The sequence below is a fragment of the Loxodonta africana genome, chromosome 6 (assembly GCF_030014295.1).
Source record: "Loxodonta africana isolate mLoxAfr1 chromosome 6, mLoxAfr1.hap2, whole genome shotgun sequence".
NCBI lineage: Eukaryota > Metazoa > Chordata > Mammalia > Proboscidea > Elephantidae > Loxodonta > Loxodonta africana.
Window position 1 is genome coordinate 23,140,516 of NC_087347.1, and position 13,244 is coordinate 23,153,759.

A 13,244-nucleotide genomic window follows, 5' to 3' on the forward strand; every position below is an offset into this window, starting at 1 on the left:
CGTAGGGTTTCCAAGGCTGTAATCTTTACGTAAACAGACCACCATATGTTTCTCTCAAGGAGCAGCTGGTGGGTTTGAACTGTCAACCTTTCGGTTAGCAGCCAAGTGTTAACTACTATGCCACCAGGTCTCCTTGCATTAGTCATAACCCCTTTTTAAAGATACTTTGTCCTTAGGGTTTTTCTCCAACTTAGATCAGACCATAAACCCTAAATTACATACAGACCGGATAAAAAAACTCCTCTCACTGCAAAAACAGACAGATAGCTCACAAACATGGCTGTGTTATATATGTCTCACATACCTTAAATCCACCTGACCAACTTCATTTTCAAACAATATTTAAGAGATTTCTAAGAATAAGTAAGGGGTTGAATGACAGACAAAAATAGAAAAAGGATAAATGCTGCCCTCTAGTGTCTTTTTCAATAATGGACTTCAGTAAATTCTTAACTTTGATGGATAAGACAACTGTGTTTATGATGATGCTCGGTTAACATTCGGGGTCCCAAAGTCTCGCCCTGCTCTGCGCCCCCATGAAATGCTCATCACGGGGAGCTCTAATGACTTCAAAAGGAGCTGTCTGGGGGTGAGAAGACAGGTGAGAATTGGCCTGAAACATGTAGGAACCAGATGACAAATTATTAAGAATTCTACATTGCAAAGATAAGCATGAGCTCCCTTCTCGATTCTAGAATTTAAATGATGAGCTTTATAAATCTCAAAGCATGTGCGTATTCTGAAAAGGCATGAGATATATAATCCAAATACATCAACTCATGTGATACTGCCACCATGTGGCAAAGAAATCATGTGCTTAATTTAAGTGTAAGGTTTCCTCTTACATACGAAAACAAAACAAAATATAAACCAAAGTCTCAATTTCATTATCTTAATTCTTTAAGCCACTGAGCTTCCAGTAGTTACCTTTCCCTTAAAGATTACATACGGAAGACCTCACCTACCCAATAATCTTATCTGACCTGCGCAGGCAAAAACGTCTTCCTAATCCCAACTGCGTCCCTATGGGAATCCCAGCCCACAATTAAACTCAACTATTTCTTTATTCCCTGTCTATACTGCTAAAACACTACTGAAGAAAAACTCCCAGCCTTATTAAATCAGGATCACAGGTCTAATATCTATTATGCTTGCCTAGTATATTCATTTTTTTTCACCCTCGAAAAAAAGTTATTTGAAATCTTTCTATTCAAACATCCTCTGCCCTCCTCTTCCCATCCCAGGTGACAATACTATCTCATACTTCACTGAGAAATTAAACAGCAACTCCCTTATCTTCCTACAGCCGAGTTTAATAACTTACATAATACAACTCTACCTATACTCTTTGTGGTTCCTTATGTTACAATGGTTGAGGTGTCCATGACAAAAGTCAACTTCTCAAGGACTTTGCTTCAAAGAACTTCTCAAATTTCTATCTCCAACCCTGACCACCTCCATCTGGATAACCACTTTCTTTTTTACTTGGCTGCACAACTAAAAGTCTACATAAACTTGGTGTGTTCTAAAACAAAACACTCTTAATTCACCTGCCCTCTCCCCATTCTCCTCTCCCAGCCATTCAAGAAGTAAAAGGTAACACCATCTCCAAACTAGCTCAAAACTCAAGTATTATTCTCCAATATGTTTATCTTTGCAAATTATTTCTAAATCCATCAGCAAGTTCTATCAACTTTTTCTACAAAATAAACCCCAAATTCAGCCATTTCTTTCCACCTCCACTCCTATCACCCTAGTCCATCTCTCCATTGAATTAATGCATGCTGACTGGTCAACCTTCCATTCTTGTCACCCTATAAACCATTCTTCTTACAGCTGTGATTTAAAAAAAACAAAACAAAACAGTGCTTAATACTTTGCAATGTGTTTCCACTAGGAATGGAGTCCAAACACCCTGTGCCTACCTCAAACCCTCTTCCCTTGGCTCACTTTATCCTTTCTGTTCTTCAAACAGACTGGGCCAGGGCAGGCAATCAAATGAGGCTGAGGGCACATTTTAATGAGGCACTCACTCACTCTCAGGGTCTAAATGCCCTCTTAAATAAGGTGCCCTAGGTGCCATAACAGGTGGGCTCATTCCTGTCTTAGAGCCACTGCACAATCCTGTCCTACTACTTAGAAGGCTCTTTACCCACATCTTTGCAAAGTTAGCTTCTGTTGTCATTCAGGCCTCACTCAGCTTAACCATAACCTACTCAGACAGGCTTCCCCTAACCAACAATCTGCTTTATTTCTTCATAGTACTTACTTTATCTGTTAACTTATTGTTATATTTATTGTCCCTCCTCCTTCTACACTTTAGCTATTGGGATACAAATATTTCATGGAAATATACGTTCCATGAGAAGAATAACCTAGGTGTGTTGGTCATATTGTCTTCCTAGGGTCTAGAACCATGTCTGGCACAAAGAAGGGACTTGGCATTTATTTGCTAAATGTGGGGGGTGAATGGTGTAATTAAACACTACTTCGATTCACTCTAGACCTTGAAGGAGTCATCTAACCTCTTCTCTAAAAACCAAACAAACAAAAAAACCTGACCTGTTGCCATCAACTCTGACTCAGCGACCCCATTGCAGCCTAATTTTAAAAAAGATCGGTTAAAAAAAAAATCCATGAATTTATTTAACTCCCATGGCCCATGCTACTTTTGTCCTAATTTTCATCTAGTCATACATATCCTTTGCCTACCACCTCATAAATATTTATTCTTACCCTTTACTCATGTGACACAAGTATGTTCTGTTTTCACAGACTGGGAGTTAAGAAAACAAAAGGCTAGTGTGGCTATGAATGAGACTATCTGTAGTCTTCGAGCATTCCCTCATGTGTCAATTAAGGAGAGGGTTAAGATGGTCCTAAGGTCATTCCTCTCTTAGCTTTAGTTAGCTATATTCTTATCTTATGACAGATGTGACATACCCGTTGCCTGTTTCCGTCGAGTCGATTCTGACTCATAGCAACCCTATAGGACAGAGTACAACTGCCCCACAGGGTTTCCAAGTAGCGCCTGGTGGATTCGAACTGCTGACCTTTTGGTTAGCAGCCGTAGCTCTTAACCACTATGCCACCAGGGTTTCCAATGTGACATACACATGTGTAAATATCAGTGCTATCACTCAGACTATAACTTCCTGAGACACAGGCACCTTATAATTTAGTTTGTTCAGGAACGTAAGAAATTAGTTGCTTTAATGCTGCTGCTGATCTCTTAGCTCAAGAAAACTGTAAAAATGAAATGGAGATAACATATAAAACATATTCTAAAACAAAAGCACTGCAAAAACTTGACCATTCAGAACTCTGAAGGATGAGATAGTTCAATAAAGACCAAACTTCCAGGTAACCAAGAGTTTAATCTCTTTAAGCACTAAGACTTTTACTTTTGCTATCTGAGAGAGAAGTATTTCAAAAGTACCCCTGACTTCATTTCACCTCCTTTCAATTGATGATCACCATTATAAACAAAGTATTGTGAGGGAGCCAAAAAAAGTGGAAATACTCGAGAGATCTGGACGGTTGGCAATATTTGTGATGATGATAATAACAAGGGCAGTTAACCTTTACTATAGTATTAACTTATTACACCCTCACGAAACTCTAAGAGATAGTTACTATTATTATTCCCATCTTACAGATAATACTAACACATAGACAGTGTAACTATAACTTGCTCAAAATCGCAGTTACAGGACTTAGATAGTATATATGACCCAAGGCAGATTCACTCCAAGGTCTAAATAGGTATCACAATGCTTCAACTGCACTGTGGAAGAGAACTGAGACCTTACTAAGCAGAGGGAGTAAGACCGCCTGGTTAACAATCGTAAAAGATCATTCTAGCTGCTGTATGCAGGTGGGATCATAGCAGAGGCAGGAGTGGAAGCGGGAAAGCCTGTAGAAGCCACTGGAGTCTGTGGGGTGGAAGGGACTGTAAGAGAAGTAAATCAGAGATGACTCACAGTTTTTTGGCTTGAGCAATCTGGTGCATGGTAGTGTCTTTAACAAATATGGGGTAGCAGGGAGAAGAACAAGTTTGGAAAGGAAAAGCAAAAGAGTGGTAGTTGGAAATAATTACCAAACCATATACCCTGGCCAAGAGATGGACCATTTGATGTAAATGTCCTAGTAAGTCAGAAAACAAATACCACACAAATATGCAAATAATACAAACGTGATTACGGGGCAAGAATTAACACAGACTAGGCATTAGGAAGAGGAAAAGAAAGGTAAGTTAACTCAACAAGGACAAAAATAAGTAGTTCTATTATCTTTTTGGATCAATCTAGAAGAAATGTCACAGTGAAATCTTCTCTCCCTGAGCACTATGATTACGTAATCCCTTTTATTCTCTTCTAACGTGTATAAAAATGTCAGGAAAAACATTAAAATGGTTTCCAGTCGTTAGTTCACAAAAAATGTTTGAGCCAGGCCTGTGCCCTTTTCTGTGTTTCACTGTAAAAGTTTTTTTGGTCTTTGCGACTTTGTTCTATTTCAGGTACATACAGTTTAAAGATGTCCTAGGAACTAGTCATTTCACTGTTCTTCATTTCAAGAAGACAGGACTTGCTGCTGGTAAGGCTGCGATCAGGTGACACTGAAACACACTTCGAACACCTAATTCTAAATTTTATAAAATCATACAAAACATAATTGATTGGAAAATAGTCCTGAAAAGGCTTGGCAAGCCACAGGACACAGCAGCCTCTGCTTCTTTGCCTTTTGTTTTTCTATCTGCGCCCCCAAAGAGGCTTGTCTCAGCGAAGCTGGTTGCCATGCCATCTCTGCCATAGTTAGGACAGAATCATCATTACTGCCTTTTCTTCCTCTTAGCCTCCCTTGGGAGCTCAAAATAGACTTTGAGGATAAGAGGTTTGGGAGTCTTTGTTTCAACCATATCAGACACATTCTGGAGTTAATCCAATAATTTGGGTTTATGGTGGAAAGGCCTGCCCCCCAAAACAGGGAGGTCACTTAGATATTGTACCATCATTAGCTTTCTTTTTCAATTAAAGATTATCTTCAAAAGGGAAACTATTAAGATACACTTCATTACAAACATGTCTTATGACCTCCCTTCTGAGCTCTCGGCTGCCAGTTGCCACTACTGGCAGATGCCGCACTGCCTAGGCAACTCCACTCATACTCATACCATCTATGGTCACTATGCGAAGGCCCCCTTTTCAATATATCACAGCAGACTCTGTGCTACAGGGTCACTGAGTCAGAATTGACAGCAATGGGTTTGGGTGTTTTTTTTGTTTGTTTTTTTTTTTTTGGCTTATCAGAGTAGATGCTGCTCCTATTGCAATACCATGGGTGTCAAAAGAAACCAAGGCGGGTGGCGTGGGGGAAGCCTAGCCTGTTTTACAGGCGTTTGAGATACCCACCGGCCAGTCTGCAGACCACTGCCACAGTTGCAAAACAGGACCGACAGAAACTAAAAACTCAGCTAACCAGTAGTACTGCACACCATCTTCTTGAGTAAGGCTAACAGAAAATTCATTCACTTCACTTGTGACACATGAAGCCTGAAAGTCAATTTTACTTTCCCAACGGTCTTTATTTGAGACAAGAAAGGTAGGTTTCCTAGGTGAGAGTACAGAAAACCTTCAGAACAGAATGTGACCAGCCACAAATGCCAATTCTGGTAGGTGGCCCTTCTGGCATATTGAAGTCCAGAAATTCCCCATGCTGAACAAAACCTCACAGAAATGTACTATAGACAGAATAAATCACTGACTAAAAGTAGTTTTTCTCACTTTTTACCTTTCCTAAATGGGTTCAAAGCTTTCCTGTTTGGTTGAATAAACAATGACTGCAAAGGCACCATGGCCAAGACAGGATATTAAGAGCCAATAACACAGATACACGCACCTTTTCCTTGTGTCCATTCTAATGGTGTTATCTGCCAAATTTAGACAACTATGGTAGCCCTAGAATTTTATTTTGTCCTAATTACAGTGATACTTAATGAAGAAGGAATTCCATATTCCCTACACATGTTTCTCCTTTTTCATACCTAGGAACCAGTTTGCTGCTGCAAGTACTGAATAACGACATTATTCGTTATATATTACCACCATATTGAATAATGACTGAAAGACAGTGTTGTCCCATAAAATGTATATAACATGAGAGGGATGGTGGAGAAAAGCCTTTCTACAATAGGACTTCTATTATCTATGATCGCACTAAAAGTGAAAGAACCCAACCTCTGAATTCAAACAGATATTAGATCAAAACACAAAAATGACTATCTTTCAACAGAAGACTAGAAGACTAGAGAAGACAGAAGAGTGGAAATATTCAGCACATGAAAATGTAACTAGACTCTGTTCTCATAAACAGACTCAAGAATGGTATGCTTTAAAAAGTATCAACTAATAACCATACAAGTTAATTTCGTTTTGATAAAATGTTTGGCAAATTATCATCTATGAACTAGAGAATAATCAAACATGCTTAACTACCTAATCTCAGTTTCTTAAAATGTCCTATTAACTCCAGCCAGCTGTTAAGTCAGTGTAGTAGAAAAAATTCATTTAAGTGAATCAAAACATCGTCAGTAAAAGTACCTACTGGAGCTTCAAGGACGGCTTATAAGAAAACCACGTGTCCAGTCCAGAAACAGCATTTTCATAACACTTCTGTATTCACTCTCCTTCCGTGGTGAACTACTTCATGATGTCTTTGTAGTCACTAATATAATTTTTCCCACTGAATTCCAATGATAATGGGGTAAAAGGTGCCCATATAATTTATCTAAATCAAGGCACTTTTGAGATTGTAAGGGAGGATTATTAATAATTATGTCAGAACAGGCATAAATCAGGACTGTTCCAGGCAAAACAAAACATGAGATCACTCTATTTCAACATGAGAAATGTTTACAGACTCTCTTATTCAAAATCAGAACAATGTTTTTACTTTCCTGGAGACAGTGACATTAAGTTGCTTACCATCGCCATTATGTTTAGAGGAAAACGGGGAATGGAATTTACATGTTTAAGTGGCAAGGTTAATGGGCCAGTAAACAGACTCAGCATCAACCCCCGGGCCTTCCAGTAACAGGAGGCGCTCTGAGTTTTTCATCCCAGACTTGGGTGCTCGAATTTGGATTCTCCAAGATCTAAGAGCTCCTTCATGACTGATTAAAAAAAACAAAGTTGGGGTAGGATATAGTTGGAAAAGGAGGATGAGAGAAAACAACCTGGCCTGCACAGGGATTAACCCTACAACCTAACCAAATTATCAAACAACAACAGATAATCTTACTGCCTGTACACAGACGCTATTTTCAATTTTTACCTACCAGATCTTCAAGAGCTGCTTATAAGAAAGGCATGTGCCCCGTTCATAAAGAACATTTTCGTCCCATTTCTACACTCATCCTTCATGGTGCTGCACTGCTCTATGGTCTTTGTAGTCACTACTGTAATTTTCCCCAGTGAATTCCCATGATAACAGTAATACAGTAATAAAAGCTACAGCATTTACACTACATGCCACAAAGAGTTATAAGCACATTTTGTACGTATACCGGAGCCCTGGTGGCAAAGCGGCTAAGAGCTCAGGCTGCTAACCAAAAGGTCAGCAGTTTCCATCTACCAGTCACTCCTTGGAAACCCTACGGGGCAGTTCTACCCCATCCTATAGGGTCGCTATGAGTCGGAATCGACTCGATGGCACACAACAACGACATATGTATATTAAAAACACACACAAACTTTGAGTTAATCCTAACAACCCCCTGAGCTACTGTGACTTGAGAAATAAGGGCTCTGGAGCCAGAAGGCCTGGATTCTAGTCCCAGCTTCACCGCTTCTAGCTGTAATGTCCTTGAGTAAGGTACCTATCTGTGCCTCTATGTTATCATCTGCGAAGCAATAACCCTATGAGTTTCTAGGAGTAACAGATTTACAATACCCCTGTGAGTAACAGAAACTCATATGGTATTTTAAGTGACCCGTTGTAGTCAAGTCAATTCCGACTCATAGCAACCCTAGAGGACAGTATAGAACTGCCCCAAATGGTTTCTAAGGCTATAATCTTTACAGAAGCAGACTGTCACATCTTCCTCCCACGGAGCAGCTGGTAGGTTCAAACCGCAGACCTTTCAGTTAGCAGCCAAGTGCTTAACAACTGTACTACCAGGGCTCCTTCATTTTAAGTTTTAAATAAGTTAATATATGTAAAGCTCTTAAAACAACCAGCTCACAATAAATGCTAATAAATATCAAACTCCATATTATAGAAAAAGAAACTAAGACAAATTTATTAACATTTCTCTAAGGGCACACAGCTAGTTAAAGCCAAGATTAAAACCAAGATTCAAACCCCAGTTTTGGTCTAGAGCCCAGGCTCTAATAGATTTCTTATCACCAGTTTCAGATTAACAATGGCAGGTTCTTCTATACATGTGGAAAGAAATTTTTAAAATCCATGCAATTGCCACACCCAAAGCACAAAGACATCAGGCACCCACTACGACCCACATTCAAATCAGGGACAGCAGGTCTATCACAAAACCTGGAGCATCTCAAGCACACAGGGGCTTCTGGAACTACAAGAGAGGATGGCTTCATACTGAACTAGCCATTCTACTCCAAGCCCTGGATGACACCCAGGTTCAGAAGTGTGCTGCACTAGCAGGGGTCCTTCTTTCTGAAAATTCAGAACAAGTGAGTGCAGGTACATATGGAAAGGGACTCAAGCACGGTCTAATCTCCTTCCTCCCCTGCTTCTCCTGCAACATCAGCAAATTCCAGAAGCTGCAGCCTGTGCTTGTCCCTCAGAACCATTTGTTAAGAGTACATTTTATTCAAAGGCAATTAAAGGTCAACTTACCTTTTTAAAAATTTTTCCATTTGGTTGCACTTCATCTTCTTCATTTAAAATTTCACGTGTTCCCAAAAGCCTCTTCTCCTTGAATTTGTTTTTTGCATATGCAAACACTTTATCTAGTGTATCGCAACCAGGGTATAATACTGAAGCCAAGCCATCCAAACTGTTCACAGATCTGTATGCAGACTCTGGTTTTGAATTTACAGGCTTTGCTTTAATTTGGTTTGATTTTTGTCTTGACTCAGACAAAAAATAAAATGGAATATATGTTAAAATAGTATAAAGTGATATTATAAACTGTATGAAATACAAAAGGATGGGGCTCATGGTCTGCTTTAGCTTCATTGTGGATGGTTTTGAAGACACGTGGTTATTCATAGTGCTCAAAAAGTTGAACCAACAGATTTCAGCAAGAATCTAGAAGGAAGAAAAAGAAAGACAGGTTTAAAATCATTTTTAATTAAAGAAAAATGTTCCATATTAGATAAGCAAATGAAGATTACTTTTCAATGGAGCACCAACTAATATACTGGCGCCCTACAATGTCCTGTCAGATACTGACATTTCTAAGAGACTCATTTGTGCCATGCTTATTAACCAGAGAATTAATAGTTTCTATGTCATACTGTAAACGGAAAGCCTTTCCAACCTAATCCCAAGCATCCACAAACATTTCCAGTGGCAAGGCGAGAGCAAGCCACAGCTACAAAAGAATGGAGGCCAAAAGTGTACCCATTTCCTGTCCTTTAGGGCCTTGTTGCATTAGGAATGGCAAGTATTTTGCATATTTACCACATTCTCCTCTCTCAAGGCCTGGCAGCCATAGCTCAGTAATCAAGGCACGCTTTCCCATTAAGCCCCAGTCTCACTCTAGGCACCAACAAGCAACTGGAGATGTCAGACAACATGAAATCCATTTCCCATAGTTGAACTAAATATTAAGCAGGTTAAATTTTAAGGCAAGAAGGCAGCAAACTTTAGTCATTTGATACTCTGCATTCATCAGATTTCCTCAGCATCTACTTTGCACCAGAGACTATTCTAAGCACTGGGAATATAACCGCCTAAGTCCCTGTTCTCATGGAATCTACAAATTCACTGGGAGAGGGGGAAAAAAAAAAAAAACATGTATGAGTGAGTATATAATTATCACCAGGTAGCGATAAATGTCATGAGGAAAAATACAGAGGGGTAAGAGAAACAAAGGGTGACTGAAGCCCTGGTGGCGCAGTGGTTAAGAGCTTGGCTGCTAATCACAAAGTTGGTAGTTCAAATCCACCAGCACTCCTTGGAAACTTCATGAGGCAGTTTTACTGTCCTACAAGGTCACTATGAGTCGGAATCAACTCAACGGCAACGGCTTTGGTTTGTTTTTTGCGGGGGCAGGGGCAAAGCCAAAAGCTCTGTTATATGGGGGGGGCTCCAGCTAGTGATATTATAAAGAGACTTAAAAGGAAAATTAAAAAAAAAAAAAAAACAGTTGCAGGTCGAGTCAATTCCCCACGTGTGTCAGAACAGAACAGCGCTCCACAGGGTTGTCAACGGCTAATTTTTCAGAAGTAGATCACCGGGACTTCCTCCCAAGGTGCTTCTGGGTAGACTCAAACCTCCAACCTTCGAGTTAGCAGCTGACAGTGTTAAACAGATGTACCACCAAAGACTCCTGAAAAGGAGATCGAATCACTAGAATTAGATTCTGCGTTTGAAGCTGACGTTATAAAAACTAGTGAGCTGGAAATATGAAGTGCTGGTCTGTGTAAAATGCTTGAAACAGATTATGGAGGGCATGTACTTATTGTTCATGTCAAGGTGTAGGCTATGGTCACAGAGAAGCGGAAGCAAAAGCAGGCTGGAGTATGAGATCACTTAAGGGTAGGAGGTCAAGAAACAGGCTGTGATATTGAAACCACCCATCATGACAAGATTAGTACTGGAGAGTCACAAGGAGCAGTCGTTCAAACATTTAAGAAATAGGGGGAGAAGGTGGGCATAGTCTGAAGGCAAACCTTTCAGGGGATACTGGAGCACTGCTTCAGTGGCAAAAAAATGAAAATGATCTAAAGACCCACCAATCAAAGAATGGCCGAAGAACTATGTCCGTAGTGTGGACTATTATACACCACTAGAAACTACTTACATATCCATGCACTGATCTGGAAGGACTTCCATGATACATTGCTAATTCTAAAAAAGACATATATATAGGCACATATGACTTTATGTCTGACAATAGAAAGAAGTATGGACAAGTCAAGGTGTGTAAACAATTACCTCTAAATATTTAAATGCAGATATAACCAAAGTACATTAATTTTTTTTTCACCATGAAGAATATAGTAACTCCCACATCAAGTTTAACAACATCATAAGAAAATAACTCATCATCATTTATATGATTCATGGCAAACACTGAATGAAATCTTAAAATATGAAATTGTGATTGTAAACAGCTGTTCATTTGATATGTTTTTAAATCTACATAGTCAACTGCATTATGTCATAAAAAATTATTCACATCTTCTACCACTTTAGTTAACAGCTGTTTTACATCATAACAAGGGAGTTTAGAGGAGATGTTCTCCAGTGGAGCTTCTATTGAGAGGAAGGACATGAGAGAGTTGGAGAGAGCAGGGGAGGGGAGCAAACAGGATGACTGTCACTGTCAGAAAACTAAAGACACTGAAATGCGGCCCAACATTAAAGAATAATGACAATCCACGAAACATCTCACAACACCAAGAGCCTGGAAGGCATTATGTTGAGCGAAATACGTCAATCACAAAAGGACAAATACTGTATTACACCACTATTATAAAAACTCATGAAAAGGTTTACACACAGAAAGAAACACTCTTTGATGGTTACCACTGATGGGACTGGAAGGGAGGGAAGGTCACTAACTAGATAGCAGACATGTGTTAACTTGGGTGAATGGAAAGGCAATACACAATAAGGGGAAGGTTAGCACATGACCAAGGCAAATCCAAGAGTAAAAGGCAACAATGGTAGAGACCATTACATACACAATCCTGCAGTAACAGTAGTAACAAATAATTTACAAGTGGATACATAAGTAGATATGTAAGCTGAACAGGTGTGGGATGGCATATGGGAGTAGCCGACAAGCGTATATCGGTCTGGCAGAGGATATCTCTACATACTATTTGTACGTGCAAATACGCTGCAAATACATCCACATACACAGTAAAGAACACTGGGGTGGGAGCGGGAGTCAAGTTAGGAAAACTTCTGAGTAATAACCAAACACCTTGAGGGACTGAGCCACTGGGCTTGAGGGCTTAGGTCCATAGTCTTGGGGGATATCTAGGTCAACTGGCCTAACATAGTCCATAAAGACAATGTTCTATATCCTACTCTGTGGAGCAGCGACTGGGGTCTTAGAAGCTTGCGAGGGCCATCTAAAACAGAACTCTTCCCGTCTGCAGCAAAGAAGAGTGAAGAAAATCAAAGACTCAAGGAAACAATTAGTCAAAAAGACTAACGGACCATACAAACCACTGCCTCCACTAGCTGAGACCAGAAAAATTAGATGGTGCCCAGCTACCACTACCAACTGCTCTGATCAGAATTACAATCAAAGGTCCTGGACGAAGTGGGAGAAAAATGTAGAACAAAATTCAAATTGATTAAAAGACCAGACTTACTGGTCTGACAAAGACAGGTGCAATCCCCAAGACTAAGGCCCTTAAAAAAAAGAAAAAACTGTTACAGTGGAGTCAATTTACTGAACTCACTCCCAGAGATCACCTTTCAGCCAAACAACAGACAGGCCAATAACACCTATGAGCAACATGGTCCTCAGAACACCAACCTAATGAGACCAAAAGGGCAGCATTTGCCCAAAAACAAAGCTCAAAAGGCAGGAAGGGGCAAGAAAGATGGGCAAATAGAAACAAGGAACCCAGGGAAGAAGTGGGTAGAATGCTATCCCATTGAGGGGACTGCAACTATTGTCACCAAACAAAATGTATATAAATTGTTTAATGGGAAACTAATTTGCCCTGTAAACTTTCACACGAACTACAATAAAATGTTTAAAAAAAAAAAAAACTGAAGACAGAGCTTGGGGTTTTGGAAATAACAGTACATAAAATAACAAATATTAATGTCCACCTACAAAACCACCCTCAAACAAAACACTTCCAAAACTGCCGTCAGGGTATATGAAATTCTGAAGTTAAAATAAGAATTTATCTTTTAAAATGTTACTAAAGAGTATTATTAATATTGTAATTTTTTGTTAACTGCCCATTTTTCTTTAAGTGCAGAAAATTTTAACAAGGTTACAAATCCTCAGACAAAATGCTCCTAACACATGTTTTTAGTAACAGAAAACAATGTGGTAAACGCCTGAA

General features: G+C 39.5%; 1 protein-coding gene across 8 annotated transcripts in view; it reads right to left on the reverse strand.

The window, feature by feature from the left end:
* Positions 1-13,244, reverse strand: part of ACSL3 (acyl-CoA synthetase long chain family member 3) — a 68,570-nt gene that overhangs the window by 24,402 nt on the left and 30,924 nt on the right. For all 8 annotated transcript variants that reach the window (XM_023541090.2, XM_010601656.3, XM_064286643.1 and 5 more), the window contains one exon: positions 8,872-9,285. In XM_023541090.2, coding sequence (XP_023396858.2) covers positions 8,872-9,246 — 375 coding nt within the window. In that variant the 5' untranslated portion in view covers positions 9,247-9,285. Of the gene's footprint in view, positions 1-8,871; positions 9,286-13,244 lie in introns of those variants that run through there.